The sequence below is a fragment of the Oncorhynchus keta genome, chromosome 4, assembly GCF_023373465.1.
Source record: "Oncorhynchus keta strain PuntledgeMale-10-30-2019 chromosome 4, Oket_V2, whole genome shotgun sequence".
Lineage (NCBI taxonomy): Eukaryota > Metazoa > Chordata > Actinopteri > Salmoniformes > Salmonidae > Oncorhynchus > Oncorhynchus keta.
Genome location: NC_068424.1, coordinates 44,160,880 through 44,177,093, shown reverse-complemented (window position 1 = coordinate 44,177,093; position 16,214 = coordinate 44,160,880). Strand labels below are relative to the sequence as shown.

At 43.4% G+C, this 16,214-nt stretch overlaps 1 protein-coding gene across 1 annotated transcript in view; it reads right to left on the bottom strand.

The window, feature by feature from the left end:
• The window catches only part of LOC118375180 (X-linked interleukin-1 receptor accessory protein-like 2), a 310,436-nt gene that overhangs the window by 105,249 nt on the left and 188,973 nt on the right, over window positions 1–16,214 (bottom strand). The window contains exons 3-5 of the mRNA XM_052507131.1: window positions 12,756–13,029; window positions 3,589–3,775; window positions 3,204–3,357 (exon numbers count right to left, since the gene is read on the bottom strand). Of these exons, the coding sequence (XP_052363091.1) occupies window positions 3,204–3,357; window positions 3,589–3,775; window positions 12,756–13,029 (615 nt within the window). The remainder of the gene's footprint in view (window positions 1–3,203; window positions 3,358–3,588; window positions 3,776–12,755; window positions 13,030–16,214) is intronic.

Below are 16,214 nucleotides of genomic sequence, written 5' to 3'. Positions count from 1 at the left end.
GCTCCTCACTGCTAAGCTACCTGCCGCTCGTTGAATACTGAAATAAACAAAAGGTGTCATACAATGCTACAGTAATACAGTAATACAAGGTATATGGACCCAAACATGGTAGCTTAAAACAGTTCCTGACCAGCAACCCCATTAATATTCCTCCTCTAAGAAAGTAGGCAAGCCCCCTACCCCCTGGAAGCCTGAGTGTCCTGATTGACCTCTCTGTGTGCTTAAAGCTAACTAACCCAGGCCTTGTCTAACCCTGGCTTGGCTCACCACCCAACCAGCAGCACACTAACATGGCATCTGATCCTACGGGTCAGCGCCCCAGGCAGGCTGTAAACCATGTGGAATCCAGCTCCAACATTACACCACTCACTGGAACTAGCACGCCTAGCGCTTAGCTTAGCAGAAGGCATGTGAGTAAGTGAACAAACAATGGCTCAGTTAACCGACAAGACAAGCATATTCTTCACATATTAGTGAAGCAGATGTCTTTCATTTTAGCAGATAATATTAGCCTGCCGCTACTGCCTCTGTTCTTGCTTTGTAATGCTAGCTCATTGAATACTGTTGTTTAGTGAAGCATAGTACTGTGTCTGTTTTGGTCTCTGAGTTGCATGTAAAATAATGTGTGTGTGTGTCTGTCTGTCTCTCTTTCTGAGTGTGTGTGTGTGTGTGTGTGTGTGCGTCTGTTGAGAGTTAGAATAGTACAATACACAAGGATCAGTAGTTTTTGTCTTGTTATGCCACTCACAGACAGTCACTCAATTAGCCCATGTCAGCAAAAGAAAAATAGATTGGTCAATTTGTCTAGTTAATCTAGTCAGCTATCTAAACTTGTAGTAATCATGGCTGAATTACCGACCGGTCACGCACGGAACGTGCCCAGGGGCCCTGACCTCCAGGGTGACCCCCATTGATTTTGTTAGTCACTCTCGTTCAGATATAAACATCATGAATGATATGGCAAACTGTTGATTTACGCCTAAATAGACATACCCAAAACCCAATTGTTCTTCATGAGATGGCAATAAACAATAACTGGTAATGCTGCATAGTTTCAGAAAGGTCTGGAACTCACATTTCTGGTAAAAAAAAAAAATAGTTATAAATTGCTGAGGTATACTCACTGTTGAGGACACAAGCTCAAGTCATAATACAAATATTATGAAAATGTGAAAAATCATCAGATTTTTTTCCTATTCAACAAAAGTGGGTCAATAAAGTTTTAATTATAAATGACTTACTTTCAGATTTCAACTTTCTTAAATAAATATGATCATACTTAGTGACGGTACAATATTGGCACCATTTCATATAAATGACAGAGACTTTTCTGCCCAACGTTCTCTGAGCTGCCCCGAGACACCATTAAAATGTGTGCAGACTCGTTACAACTTCAGCTTTCAAGACAAAGTGATCTCGTCCGTCGGTGACCAAAAGAAGGTGGTGCTGTTCAGATTCTATGAAATGATTTGATATGTTTCCCTGATGAGAGCTATTAAATCCAACATTGCAGCGAGATGAAACGACTATCGTCGCATCCACAAGACTCTCCTGTTCCATATGCGCTTCTGCAAGCACAGCTGTGAGTTTCACAGGCACAGGAAATCTCACAGCTGCGGATTGCAATAGCATACAGTATATGAATCAGGACGAGTAGCGCTTTTAGGGAGTGTTGTGCAATTGATGTTGTGCCGTTCACGGTCCGAACCTGGCCAGAACCGCTCCAAGTCCCCTATACAAAAGGGACTTAAACATGGGAAAATGTGTAGAAAAGCAGCAATGTAGGTATACAACTGCAACAACAACAAAAAGGTCCAATAAAGAAAATGGATTTGTTTACCTTTTGTTAATAAAATACTTTATCTGCTTAGAGAGCCCTCTGTATGTATTCAATTATAGTTTTTAATCCCAGTGCTGAGTTGGTGTTAGTTGCTTTTCCTTCAGTCTGTAGTCCCAACTCATCCCAATTGGGTTTCGGTCGCATGATTGTGGAGGCCAGGTCATCAGATCAAACGTTTTTTTTAAACCTTTATTTAACTTAGGCAAGGCAGTTAAGAACTAATTCTCATTTACAATGATGGCCATCCAGGGAACAGCCTTGTTCAGGGGCAGAACGACAGATTTCTACCTTGTTCAGCTCAGGGATTTGATCCAGCAACCTTTCGGTTACAGGCCCAAAGCTCTAACCACTGCCGCTAATTGTGTAGCTAATAGGCTATGTGTTTGTAGATCGACTGAGGTGAATGAAGTTACAGCAATCAATGTGATAATGCCTGGAGTCATTTTTTCTTGTTTTTGCTGTTCTTCAAATAGCATTTCAGAGGTTTTTACGCGCTCTGTGTATGTGTGTTGCAGTTTGCATGGTGATAGAACTGTCTTTCACTCTGTATTGTCTGGTTAAGGCTCCTATCTGTTTCAGTTTCATTGCTGTATGTATGTGGTGGACTCGTGGCTGGGTGTAGTTTCCGTGTGTTTCTGTTCTGTTTGTAGTGTAGCTACAGTCAGAGTCAGTGCTGCCTGCCTAGTGCAGTCTTGGGGCTCCAGCAGATTGGCTCCACTCTGTTTCAGAGGGGGGCTAAGCAGGCAGGCAGGCAGGCAGGGTGAATGAGCTGGGGGGTTGATTTCACACTGCAGTTGGCAGCTGCTCTTCCTGCAGTCAGGACCCAGCACACACCCCAAGGGTCAGACTCACTGGCCTGGAATCCCAGCCTGCCTGCCTGCTGCATGACAGAGGCAGCAGAGGAGGAACAAGCCCAAAATGTGAATAAATAAATCCATCTCACGTCACAGTGGTTGCCAGCGTTTACACTGAAGGCTGATGCATCACAGACACACAGTGACGCTCCACTATGCTCCTGTGATAAATGGTGTGCCTCCGCAGTGCATCCGGTTTACAGCCGGGCGCACAGTGTTTTATCTTTGATCGACCAAACTTTGAGAGGAATGGGCATGAGAATATTAAGTGTAAGAGTGCAAAAGTGCATCCTGCGGTTGGACGTTGATGTAAATCTTTACGTTTCACGGCAGCTGATTTCAGATCACGTCATCCTGAATGATAATCGTGGCCAGCTGTCAAACTCGTTTTAGCATTGTGCACATATAATACAAACATTCACACAACAATATCAAACAAAATCATACTATACATGTAATCAGACATATGCATACAGTATGTGCACACCCACATGATATGAGGGGCTCACCTGTGACTTTGAGCTCTGTGGTCCTTCTCACCACCCGGCTGCCATACTTGAGCTCACAGGTGTAGTTCCCCCCGTCGTCCTCCTGCACCTCAGGGAACCAGATGTTGGTGGTGTTCACCATGATGGAGCTCCGCCATGTCTTCTTCTCACACTCCTAGACAGGCAGGACACCACGTCAACACCACACACACCATGTTATATCATGTCACTTTCAACTCTTTTTTTAGTTTAGTTTAATAAGATACCCATTAGTCCACCAGAGCTAACCTTCATGGGTTCATATACAAAGACTAGCACTGCATCCCAAATGGCATCCTATTCCCTATACAGTGCATTCATTTAAACCAGAGCCCTATGGGAATTTTCTGAGAATAAGGGTTGTTACCTTATACCAGGTCATCTGGGGCTGCTTGTAAGGGGCGAGGTAATCCTCGATGTCGGGGCAGTTGATCATCTTGCTTTTAGTGATCTCGGCTTTCTCCAGGTGGCGTATTTTACTGTTGAAGCACAGGCCCTCGTCGTTCTCCTCCACCGCCAAGGACATGGACACCTTCATGCAGTAGGTGGAGTTTCTGCAGGCAGGGAGCATAACACAGGAGGCTTTATGTTTCCCCAAGTTCACCTCTAGCCAACAGTCATCACACACACAAAGCACACATCGATTTCTCCAGGGGGTTTCATCTGTAAACCAGCAGAGATCTTAAACACTGCCATTCATTCCATCAATGCCTCCCTGCCTACCTGTGATGATGTGAAGTGGGGGCTCTTTTTACTTTTTTAGTTTCCAGTCAACCACATCAAGAACAATGGGCAAGTTGAACATGGAGGTTACCTGAATGAAATATTTCAAAATGCTTCAATTAGTAAAGAGATGTGGCTCCCCCTGAAGTGGCAAGAGTGCATGCTGTATGGAGAATGAATTAGCATATTATTTCAATAGGCACCAGCCAGAAGTACAAGTCTCCTTCAGGGAGGCATGTGTCAGGGCAAGTGACACCCAGTTCCGCACGCAGCTACTGCCATGGCTACTACACAAGGCTACAGTACGTAGAGAGTGACTGCTGCATCCCCCTCCAATTGAAAATGCATGAGGGACTTCAGGCATAGGATTGCCCTGCAGTGGCATTGTGTGTCAGCCTCTCAAACACTAAGGCTCCCTGAACCTCCACTAGTGAATACAGTCTGTTTGATGCAAAGATTTAACATTTCGGCATGAACCATTTAGTTGGTTTTAGACTGGGACATCAGACGGATTTGTGTGTGTGAGTGTGAGTGTGAGTGTGAGTGTGAGTGTGTGTGTGTGTGTGTGTGTGTGTGTGTGTGTGTGTGTGTGTGTGTGTGTGTGTGTGTGTGTGTGTGTGTGTGTGTGTGTGTGTGTGTGTGTGTGTGTGTGTGAGTGAGTGAGTTTGTAGATTGTCTGACATATCCGCTGTTTTGTGTGTGTAGAATTCCTGGCTGCGGTCCCAGGCAATAGAGATAGAGAGTACAGCTGTCCTGGGCTACTTTATTTACTTGAGGAGAAAATGAACTATGACTAAAATACTGTTCACAAGGGCGCTCACTGTGTCTGGTGACAACAGTCTCATATCGTGACAAATAATGGACAAACAGAGGACAGATGTGTGAAGTCACTTAGGACAAAATGAGGAGGCTATTTTCACTGGTCTGTTACTGACAATTAGCTGGAAGTTAATCACACTGCATAACTATTGTGCAAGCCTGATCCGACTGCTTCCACTGCATTAATAATTAATCACTCTCCTCCTGCAATTACGTTCATATGAAAATGCTCAGGTTACAGCTCGCCAATTTAATTATATGCTCAATAAAGAGTTATTTCGGTGTTTTTCGCGGTTCACATCTGTTAACGTGAGCTTCAAATTAATTTGACAATTAATCTAACACAGCAACTTTCAAGATGCTGCCCACCCAGCTGAGTCCGTCCGTCCGTCGCATGGGTCAGTATGCCCGGGCTCTTAACACTCTTGAGACATGAATGAATAAGCATTGAGAACTTCCATTAGCCTGCATGACTTCCTTCCAAGCTGATTTTACATGTAATTTCCCCTACACAGGTTTCTGTGTGAGCCGGGGCACAGAGAGCCAAACTGTGTACATGCTCTCATAGCAGAGGTCAACCGGGCTTCAGGCTCTATCCACAGTGGATCTCAGTAAATGACCATAACACATTAACGGTGCTAAGTAGTTTCCTATATCGCTGGAGGACCAGAGGTCAAAGTAGGAGCCCTTAATTGCAGCAATCTGATCTTGGAGCTCTATGGGCTAAACATCCATAGACGACCGGGAAAGTGACTGAGGCCCTGCTGCAGGCAGGTCGGCCATGTTGTTCTGTTCTGCAGCTTTGTCTCAGAACCACCTGAGAAAGTACATGGCCTGCGAACAAACATCTGGAAGAGGCTTGTCTGTGGAGATCACTTGCGATTTGTGTCTCAGCAGCAGTGACATCACAGCTCCCAGCCCTGGAGGAGGAGACATACAGTACACAGGACAGCTCTCCAGGGCACCCTGCCACGGGCATTCCACTCACACAGGGAGAGGATAAGGAGGAAGTTGAAGGTGAAATCGTATGATTAATTCACTGATAATGAACCTTATTCTCTGCCTTTCCTCCACAAGCCCTAGCTGTAAAACACTCTCTGTGGATGAAGATGGCCTAGGTGGACCCAAGGGCCAATTATACTGACTGACAAAAGTGTTGCTCTATGAGCGTCATAGAAAAGAGCACTGTCTGCCACTGTGATTTGACCTGTTTTCATTATGGATTGTCTGCTGAGATGGCCTATACCACAGAGAGCAGAATCATGGCACTTAACACTAATTTTTCATCGAGATTAAACATTATATTTAATTAGAAGGCACTAGTCCATCCATTTGTCGATGACGGAAAAGGAATAAAAGTGAATTGTGTAGTTTAGTTTGAAATGGTTGATCCTATTGGTATGAATTATGATGCATTGCTAAAGCTTTCTGAGCTTATGAATGGTTTTATCGGGTCACCAGATGCTATTGCAAGTCTCTAAAACTCTATATGGGGAAACTTTCCTATGCAATCTCCCGCCTCGCTTGCACTGGAGTTTGAAAATGACACAGTAAACTCTTTGAACTTAATAAAGGGGCTTAATAAAGATGGATTTCAGAGAGGGAGAATTTTACATGCAACAGTTTGAATCTAAATGTAGGCCAATTCCATTGATCAAAATGGGGTAGAAATTCTATTTCTACCATTTCCATGTAAGAGAGAGAAGAAGAGGGAAATTTAATCAAGTTTTAAATAGGTGTGCTAAATATTTCACAGAGAGCATGAACCACCAATTGAATTTCAATAGAAACCACTCTAAGAATGAACCATGATGGCCTGACTCCTTTAGCTATTAAACCTCTGATGTAAATGACCTTTAAAAAATATATATTTTTTAAACCCTCTCGCTCTCTCTCTCTTTCGTACTACACACTGAGCAGAAACAAAATGTTACAAGGAAATGAAAAACAGCCATGGAAACAAACAGGTCAATGTGTAAAAGAATCAGAACACCTTAACACAACAAACAATGACGTTTCTGTTGACTCATGGGCCATTGTTTGTGATAAAACCTTCCAGATCACCAATCTGCAGTGGTTGGTTCAGCCTGGATCAATGGGGTTTGTGGGATGTTCAAGGTTAAATGGGTGCGTGGGTTAAAAGGGTTAATAAGTTGGTCCCTATGGGGGCTGCTATGTAGAGCAGCACATCAAAGATAGAGGCAGATTTTCTCCAGTCTCAAACCTGCTTACTGTGTGGTTGTCACGCACGCACACACGCACGCACACACGTACGTACGCACATACGCAGTAGTGTTCTCATTCAGAGGGGGCAATAGTCCATGACCATCATTGTGGGGAGTCTCTAGAAAGACAGCTTTTCATCAGACACGCTGGAAAGAGAGAATGAGTCCAACCACACATCTCAGACGTCAAAACATTTCAAAAAGATTTTTCCTCAAAATGCCAATTAGGAAATATAATTAGGGGGCTGGGACAAGGACAGAGGGCAGTGGTCCTGCAAAAGACAACACTTTCCCTCACCAATCTCTGGAGACCTGACCAGTTAATGGCATGGACACCCCAGTATTTCAGATGACAGGAAAAGTGTTCAGACAGGAGGAATAAAGTGGGTGAGATTACCCCGTCCCGATGAACACAGAACACAAGGCTTCACACCATGTAGTAAAGATGCTGTGCACCATGACAAGCGGGTGGTCGTTCTTGCTAGCTATCTATCTACCCGCAGCCAGAGTCAAGGTGACTCCTCTGCTGGGGAGATAACATGCTATATGTGACCCGTTTCAAGAAACTAGGCATATGTTGCACGTCACTACTTCACAGGAGAGGCATTTGAAAGCCTTTTAAAATATTTGTATCAAAATGCGTTTTGTTGTTGTTGCAAAAATGCCTTCTGGAACGTGTGAACTTTCTTATGCCTTAATAACAAACATGTATGCCATGCGAGCTTCAATGCCATACAGCACTCCTTCCGTGGCCTCCAACTGCTCTTAAACGCGAGTAAAACCAAATGCATGCTTTTCAACCGATCGCTGCCTGCACCCGCATGCCCGACTAGCATCACCACCCTGGATGGTTCCGACCTTGAATATGTGGACATCTATAAGTACCTAGGTGTCTGGCTAGACTGCAAACTCTCCTTCCAGACTCACATCAAACAGCTCCAATCGAAAATCAAATCAAGAGTCGGCTTTCTATTCCGCAACAAAGCCTCCTTCACTCACGCTGCCAAGCTTACCCTAGTAAAACTGACTATCCTACCGATCCTCGACTTCGGCGATGTCATCTACAAAATGGCTTCCAACACTCTACTCAGCAAACTGGATGCAGTCTATCACAGTGCCATCCGTTTTGTCACTAAAGCACCTTATACCACCCACCACTGCGACTTGTATGCTCTAGTCGGCTGGCCCTCACTACATATTCGTCGCCAGACCCACTGGCTCCAGGTCATCTACAAGTCCATGCTAGGTAAAGCTCCGCCTTATCTCAGTTCACTGGTCACGATGGCAACACCCATCCGTAGCACGCGCTCCAGCAGGTGTATCTCACTGATCATCCCTAAAGCCAACACCTCATTTGGCCGCCTTTCGTTCCAGTACTCTGCTGCCTGTGACTGGAACGAATTGCAAAAATCGCTGAAGTTGGAGACCTTTATCTCCCTCACCAACTTCAAACATCAGCTATCCGAGCAGCTAACCGATCGCTGCAGCTGTACATAGTCTATAGGTAAATAGCCCACCCATTTTCACCTACCTCATTCCCATACTGTTTTTATACTGTTTTTATTTATTTACTTTTCTGCTCTTTTGCACACCAATATCTCTACCTGTACATGACCATCTGATCATTTATCACTCCAGTGTTAATCTGCAAAATTGTATTATTCGCCTACCTCCTCATGCCTTTTGCACACATTGTATATAGACTGCCCATTTTTTTTTTCTACTGTGTTGTTGACTTGCTAATTGTTTACTCCATGGGTAACTCTGTGTTGTCTGTTCACACTGCTATGCTTTATCTTGGTCAGGTCGCAGTTGCAAATGAGAACTTGTTCTCAACTAGCCTACCTGGTTAAATAAAGGTGAAATAAATCTGTAAATACAAATCAAATTGTTAAATGATGAGCCTAGTTAGTTTAGTCACGGAAAAAGCCAGGAACCTTCCCACTAGCCCTGATTGGATGGGCTGGACATGCCAAGAGATGAGATCAGATAACGTGAGTTGCTCAGTATATGAAGATAATTCTGGCTACTGCAGATTTTTGAAAGATATAACGTTGGACTGTTCTCAACATCACGGCTGCCCTGAACAGCTGAGCTGTAGAGGTTCATTCGTAGATTCATTCGTAAATCATGTACCATTTTCTAGCTCTGAGTCTCTACTTATCCAACTTATCTAATGTAAAAAAAAAACATTTAAAATGTTGTTACATAAGACTGAATCGAGGCAGTGAGTCATATATGATGTTCTGCATGTCAGGGGCTTACAAATGAACATCTCAGCCACCCTGCCTAGCTGCCTCTCTGTGAGAATCTCTGTCTGTCTGACCCAGACTGAACAAAAAAAGAACAATCGTTTTTTTTTTGCAATCTGTCTGAGAAAATAACTAAATGGTTTTAGTTCTCAATAATACTGTCTCAGAAGGTATTTTTCTGGAGTCTAACATTCATTCACAATTGAAAAATAATGATTTTCTTATGTTTGGATTGAAAAAAAAATCTACCATAAGTGCAGTATCATATTGTGAAGCTTCACATTTCAAAACGATTACTCCTCGACTAGTATGTTGGAACACAGTATTTTAACAGTGACTGTTAAAGTCTCGACCAGTAGTAATGTATTTACTGAAAACCTTCTGCTCAACCATTGTTATAAGTTTAGTAAGACACACATAGATAAAACAAAGACATCTTAAGTAAGATTTGCTTAGATGTGATTCCATGAAAGCCAAACCGATCACTCTCCATTCCCTCTTTGTAGACATTTAGAAAAATAGTCTCAGCCCACAACAAATATACATTAGGTTTTGAGAGAGCTTAAAAGTTGATTCATGTCAAAGCTAAAGCCTGTGTGTTTAATATTTGAAAAAGAACTGGCAGGCGTGGTAGCGTGGATTCAGACTGTGCCAAGCACCTAAGCGCCTTTCTCTCTGGCTCTCTTTCTAACGGGGTCCAAGATGGCCAGATTAATAGAAAGGTTAAAAACCTGGACCGCTTTGTAAGAAGAGGTCTGTGACACCCGGGCGATTGTAGAGAGGAGAATTATCTTATGAGGGGAGAAAAAGACAGGTGGCACAGATTACTCTTCAGACCTCTGGGGGAATAGCCTAGCTCAGGCTTGGCCACAGTTTAGTGAGAACACAGAAAAAAAAACATGAGGCAGCCAGCCTGGCCGTACACAGTGGAAGATAATGAATATAAAAGTGCTCGGGAGTCTTTCAAGAGGCATCACTCAGACAGTGGCAACGTGTTGTATTTTTCCTCGCCATAAAGTTATTGAACAAAGATAAATGCGTATCCATTGTTAGGGGGAAGGTGTGAAATGCTTCTACCTCCATCAGTGCTGCTCAGACTAGCCTCGCTGGAGAGAATGAGAAATAAAGGGGTGGTGAATCTGTCTCTTGCGGCGCATTAGCCGGGCAGATTGCATCGACTCGTTCACTACAGCTTAACATGCCATGTTGGTGCTGTGTGTTTCACTGGCATGCAGGCATGATTAGTCATTGTTCATGTTCTAATAAAACAGAGGGCATTGCTGGAACTCTATATAACTGCCATCAAGGCTTTCATGGCAGGGCTAGTGTGTGTGTACGTGTACAAGTGTGTGTGTGTTTGTTTGTTTGTTTGCATGTATGTATGTATGTATGTATGTATGTATGTATGTATGTATGTATGTATGTATGTATGTATGTATGTATGTATGTATGTATGTATGTATGTATGTATGTATGTGTATATGTATGTATGTATGTGTATGTGTATGTGTATGTGTGTGTGTGTGTTTGTGGAGTTTATGTGTATACGTATGTGTGTGTGTGTGTGTATGTGTGTGTGTTTGTGTAGTTAATGTGTATATGTATGTGTGTGTGTTTGTGTAGTTAATGTGTATATGTATGTGTGTGTGTGTGTGTGTGTATATACAGTATGTGTGTCTTTGTGTGTGTGTGTGAGTGTGTGTGTGTGTGTGTGTGTGTGTGTGTGTGTGTGTGTGTGTGTGTGTGTGTGTGTGTGTGTGTGTGTGTGTGTGTGTGTGTGTGTGTGTGTGTGTGTGTGTGTGTGTGTGTGTGTGTGTGTGTGTGTGTGTGTGTGTGTGTGTGTACAGTAGGTGTGCATATGTGTTTTATTCCAAGTGGTCTTTGTAGGTGGCCTGGGCATTATCCTCAGTATTATCCCTCCTGCGGGTCACTGGACCCTCAGTAGAAAATTGATTCCTCCATTCCAGAGCAATCCTGTCATTTCAGGCATAGCAGCCTCTGCGAATGTTATTTTACAACAATTCTCTCAGAAGCGTGTCACAGCTCCTGCACAGCTCCCCTATTTCACAGAGAGTACCTACCTACCTGCTTCTCTGTATGCTGATCATATATTTTTAAACATTTATTATTATTATTATTATAAGGAGCTCCAATTGTATTCTTGGATATTATTCAAAAAAGCAGCATGGGAATCATCCAAAGGCCAAAACACCACTTATTTGGATTCCTGCTTCTTTGGCTCCAGGGATCAATCACCATTGATGGAAATAAAAACATGCAAAGAGACTCGTCTTCTCTTTTCACCTTGAACGTCTTTCACAGACAGTTAATTCAATTCGGAGGATATTGAGATGACTTCATAGAGATACAGTATAGATTACATTCAACAAGACATAGCACAGGGGCAGGCTATTTCAATTTCAAGTGTTTTTTTCTTCTTCTTCTCCTTCCAAATCTGTCGTTCCCAAGGCAAAAAAGAAAGTTCAGCTTGATGACTCTCTAGCTAGCTAACACATTGGAATGCATTGCGCTTGGCTGTCTGAGCTGTGGCAGCTATGTCCAACTGGGTGGGAAAGTAAGTATAATAAGAGGCCCAGTGAAAGTGACAGGATCCTGCTCCTAATTAGACTGTCAGCATAGCGTGAGGGGAATAAAGAGCTGCACTCCTTTCCAGAGGAAAAAAAACCTTATTATTGGCCAGGAAGAAGCATCAGCTTTGTCAGAGAGGAGCTGGATTATCATCTGTGGAAAGAGGATTTTTATTGCTGAAGCCTCTGTAAGATAATTGAGTAAGATATCCTCATTTCTTATTCCTCGACGAGGTACCTATCTTCTAGTAGCTAAGAAGCATGAAAATATTTTTTCCCTAGATGTTAGAAAAAGACCTTCGATTTATGATTCGCATGTTGTTTGATGTCATAATCCCAGGAGGGAATTCCAACAACACAACTCCTCGCATGGGACCTACACGAAAATGATTGATTTGATGTTAATTATTGTGGCAGAGCCTATTCTTTTGTGGAACGACGGTTACGTGTTCCACAACACAAGTCAACCACAGTTCAGTGTTCCTGTCGAGCCTTGCCGGGGTGAACCAACCTCACAAGGCCAGTCATGCATTCCTCCACCAGGAAACTGAACATGGCATGCGATGAGGATGAGGATCCCTTCCGCCTCCTTATGCTGTGTGCCATCTCAGGGCTTGCTTGGCTGTTGTCGCGGTGTGTGTGCCAAGAGGGGGCTGTTTAGCATTACAATAGACACACTGACACACTGACACACTACAGTAGCCTTGGAAAGTAGATGTAAAGTAGGTAAATAGGTCAATTAGGGCCTCTCAAACTACTGTACTGTTTGTGGGTGGGACCACCGGGGCCAGGATCCGTCATAATCTGTTACCCAATGAATTCCATTCCTGAAAAAGTTAGGCTGCCAATGGACTGTGAATGATTGGGGGGGAAATGGTGTTTGTTTGGTTGAGGGTTAAGAAAAGCGGAGTGACTAAATAAACCCACCTCAGGACACAGGTGTAGAAGCCGTTGTCCTCCAGCTCGGCTGAGCGGAACCAGATGGAGTCATCCTCCTTGCTGAGCCGATGGCCCGAGAAGATGATAGGCTCCTCCGAGTCCCCTTTGTTTTTGTACCAGATGAGCCGGAGCTTGGCGCTCTGGGCCATGGAGTAGTTGGTCCTGATGTAGCTGTAGAACAGGGCGCACTTCACCCTCACTGGTTCCCCTGCTAGGACCCGGTACCTCTTCAGGTCCACCGACCAATCAATGCAGCCATCCACTATGGAGGGAGGAAGTTGTACATGGTTAGGAACTGATGGTTTGTGGAGTATGCTGTGGTACGCACACTAAAACACGGAACTAAGAGCCTAAGCCTTATCCTACATATTGGAGCAATGCAAACCCAGCAATATAATGGATCTATAGACAATGGAAGCTACTATACTGTCGGGGTCAAATTCAAATGAAGCCTAAATAATTCACACTAGTTCCATGCATTTGGATGATTGTCATCTTATCACACGTTAAATCTCCTCCATTTGGATTTTCATTTGCATCCACAAATGGCAGCTCTCTAGCTAGACTTCAAAGGCATTTCATGTTCTACTCTGTAATTTGCAGGCTCTCTCGCCTCTCTCCATTGTCATCCATAGGTGAGGAGTGGTAAAAGAAATAGGAAAAAAAGTAACAACAGGAACCTGTAATGACAAGTCAATCAAGATTGCCTTTAATGGAGGTGAGCTTTTGAACCCGTGACACATGGTGAAACAATAGCATATGACAAGGAGAGGCAGGGAAGGTCGTAGCCACTGTCACACTAATGCAGGGTTATTTAGGATACACCAGTTAGCAGCAAAGGAACTGCTGTTGTAGAAAGGCAAATAAGGTCCCGAGGCAAGGCAAAGAAGGCAATGTACTTGAAAACACAGTTCATTTTCAAATAATGTTTAACTCTACTGTAAAAATGTTTAACTGTACTGTATATCTATGGACAAAAATCACTAGTGAATTGCCTAAAACAGAATGCTACTCTCCCCATTGCGTGACTACTGTGCAGTATGTGCTTTCACGTTCCAAACCCCAAATGCCAGGTCAGCCAGTGACATGGCTGGACAACACATTGAAGACATGAAGTCAGTCCTTTTGTCATCGGTCATAATGGCCATTGACTCAGAGGAACAAAAATAAGGAGGTAAACTAGAAGAGAAAAAAAAGTAAGGTATCCCTCATTTTATGCTGGCAGCCCCAATCGACACGGAAATGTAGTTGCTAATCAATGCAGTACAGAAGTATGTTCATACAGACTTCAGGCAATACATCTCCACGCTCTCTGTGTCCCATAAAAATGTTATACATTCAAAATCTGTCCACTGTCATTTGCGTTGAGGTCTCCTACCACCAATGCCGATTTACCATATAGATTTGGTTATTTACATTTTACTCTGATCATTTTTCTCACGCCAGGTTGGAAATTAATTACAGACATAGCCAGGAAATAAAAATTGATGTGGGGAAGTGGCATCAATCAAGTGAGGATGGGGTGATGGCTCCAAACGGCAGGCTGGAGCCGAGGGGAGGGGTTACGATGGGAGGTGATCTTCCCGGGGTTTATTCGTGAGAGCTCCGGCGTGTGGAGGATGAGATGCAAGAAAAGCAGAAGCAGCACACATTAGTTCGGGTCTGCTAGGTTAATGTGTTGTCTTTCAGACAAAAAGGCACAGCGAACCATCGCTGAGTGCACAGGTTACAGATTACGTAAACATGCGCCGGAGAAGCAGCCATATGTTGCCCGGGGTCATAGCCGCAATGCACTTTTCTGGATGATTCAATCATTGTTGCCTTCTTGTGTTTGCCACTGTGGCAGGGTTTAGGAGGGGAGCTATTAATTGCGACGACAAGGCCTAACACGGCCAGATATATCATTCCAGTCAGCTGCTGCACCGGATCCCTTTTTGCACAGTGCCACCTTTAATATTTGCATATGGATGTGGCCCAAATTTGAGTCCGAAAATAACTTAGAATTAAAGTATGAGTGAAGAAGTATGGAAAGGGCAGTATCATAAAGATAGCTGCAAAACCTTAGCAGCCCACTGGTGTGGACCGAGTGGACTTATGTTATATAATAACCCAATGTCCTGAGACTTTCTCCCCTTTTCAAGTGAAGCAACTGAAAAACTGAAATATATCCCTGCTAAAAAAAAGTGAACAAAGGCAGTGGACGAAATGAAATAATGAAATAAAGAGGCTGGTCATCCAGCACATGAGGTGTTAAGTTGCTGGTCGTCAGCCCTCACAGTTACTAAGCCCAACACAGAACCAAAACGCATTGTAAAATCCCGTGTAGATCTCAGCACCTGCTGCAATAATAATAGCTTGACCTGGCTGCTGCACACTGGCCAAGTCTATCATGAAGCAGTATAGCAATTCCAGCCATGACAGCTGAGAGGAGGAAAAAAGTCAATGTCAGAGCTATAGCCCACCAAATACTTTGTGCTGATGTGCAATTTCAGTCCCCGACTTGCATTTGATAGCTTGTTTATTATTTTCTTGAAAAATGTGAATGACTAGCTTTCAGTGGACATGTATCTTTACACAGGTATAAAATGGGGACCAGGGGTAGCAGCCATTTCAATATGAATCCAGAAATGAGTTACACTCCGGCGCAGACAAAACCAATCTTATCAGAGGGAAATAAATATGGAGATGTAGGGAGGGTTATGGCCCACTCTCTGTTATTGAGCTGGAAAGGCAGTTTATCAACCCACAACTTAGGACATTTTAAATAAATCGACTTGACCACAGAGGACCGTCGAGACCACAAAACGGATTTGAATTTATTTGCCATGTCAAACACCTAAACACTCTGTAGGGATATTTGATAGGGTATTACACTGTTTTGTTTTCCCAGTCTCTCTCATTTTAATATGGCGAAGGCAGATTATTATACAGCACATTACTCAGTAATGCAGAGGGACTAGTGAGTTAAATAATGCCACAGCGTATTGTGTCTAGGATACTACCGTACAGAGGGAAAAGACTTGTTGTCCACAGTTATATAATCTCTTCATTAAATTACTGATCTCCAGCACATTGAAGTAACAGCCTAAATTTGAAAATGTTATTAGTTGTATGACTCGTGAATTGCATAAAATTCGACAGCGATATAATGCATGTAGGATATATCTATTTCTCAAAAAAAAAGACGCATACTATTTAAGGGCCCTTTGATCCTTGTAAATGTAAAATTAGTGTTGTAGTCCATAAAATGATTAACCTGCAACTTTGTCAAACCATGACTTAGTATGTGAAGAAAGCAGGACACAGCCAACATGTCTCGATCAAGGAGCTAGCGGTGCAGGAGGCATAAAGGAGAGACGGGGAGCCCCGGGGAGACAGCAGGATGTCGAGGGAGACAAACAGTGGACGTCAAAGACACGTCAAATCGCTGTGTACTCAACCCAACAT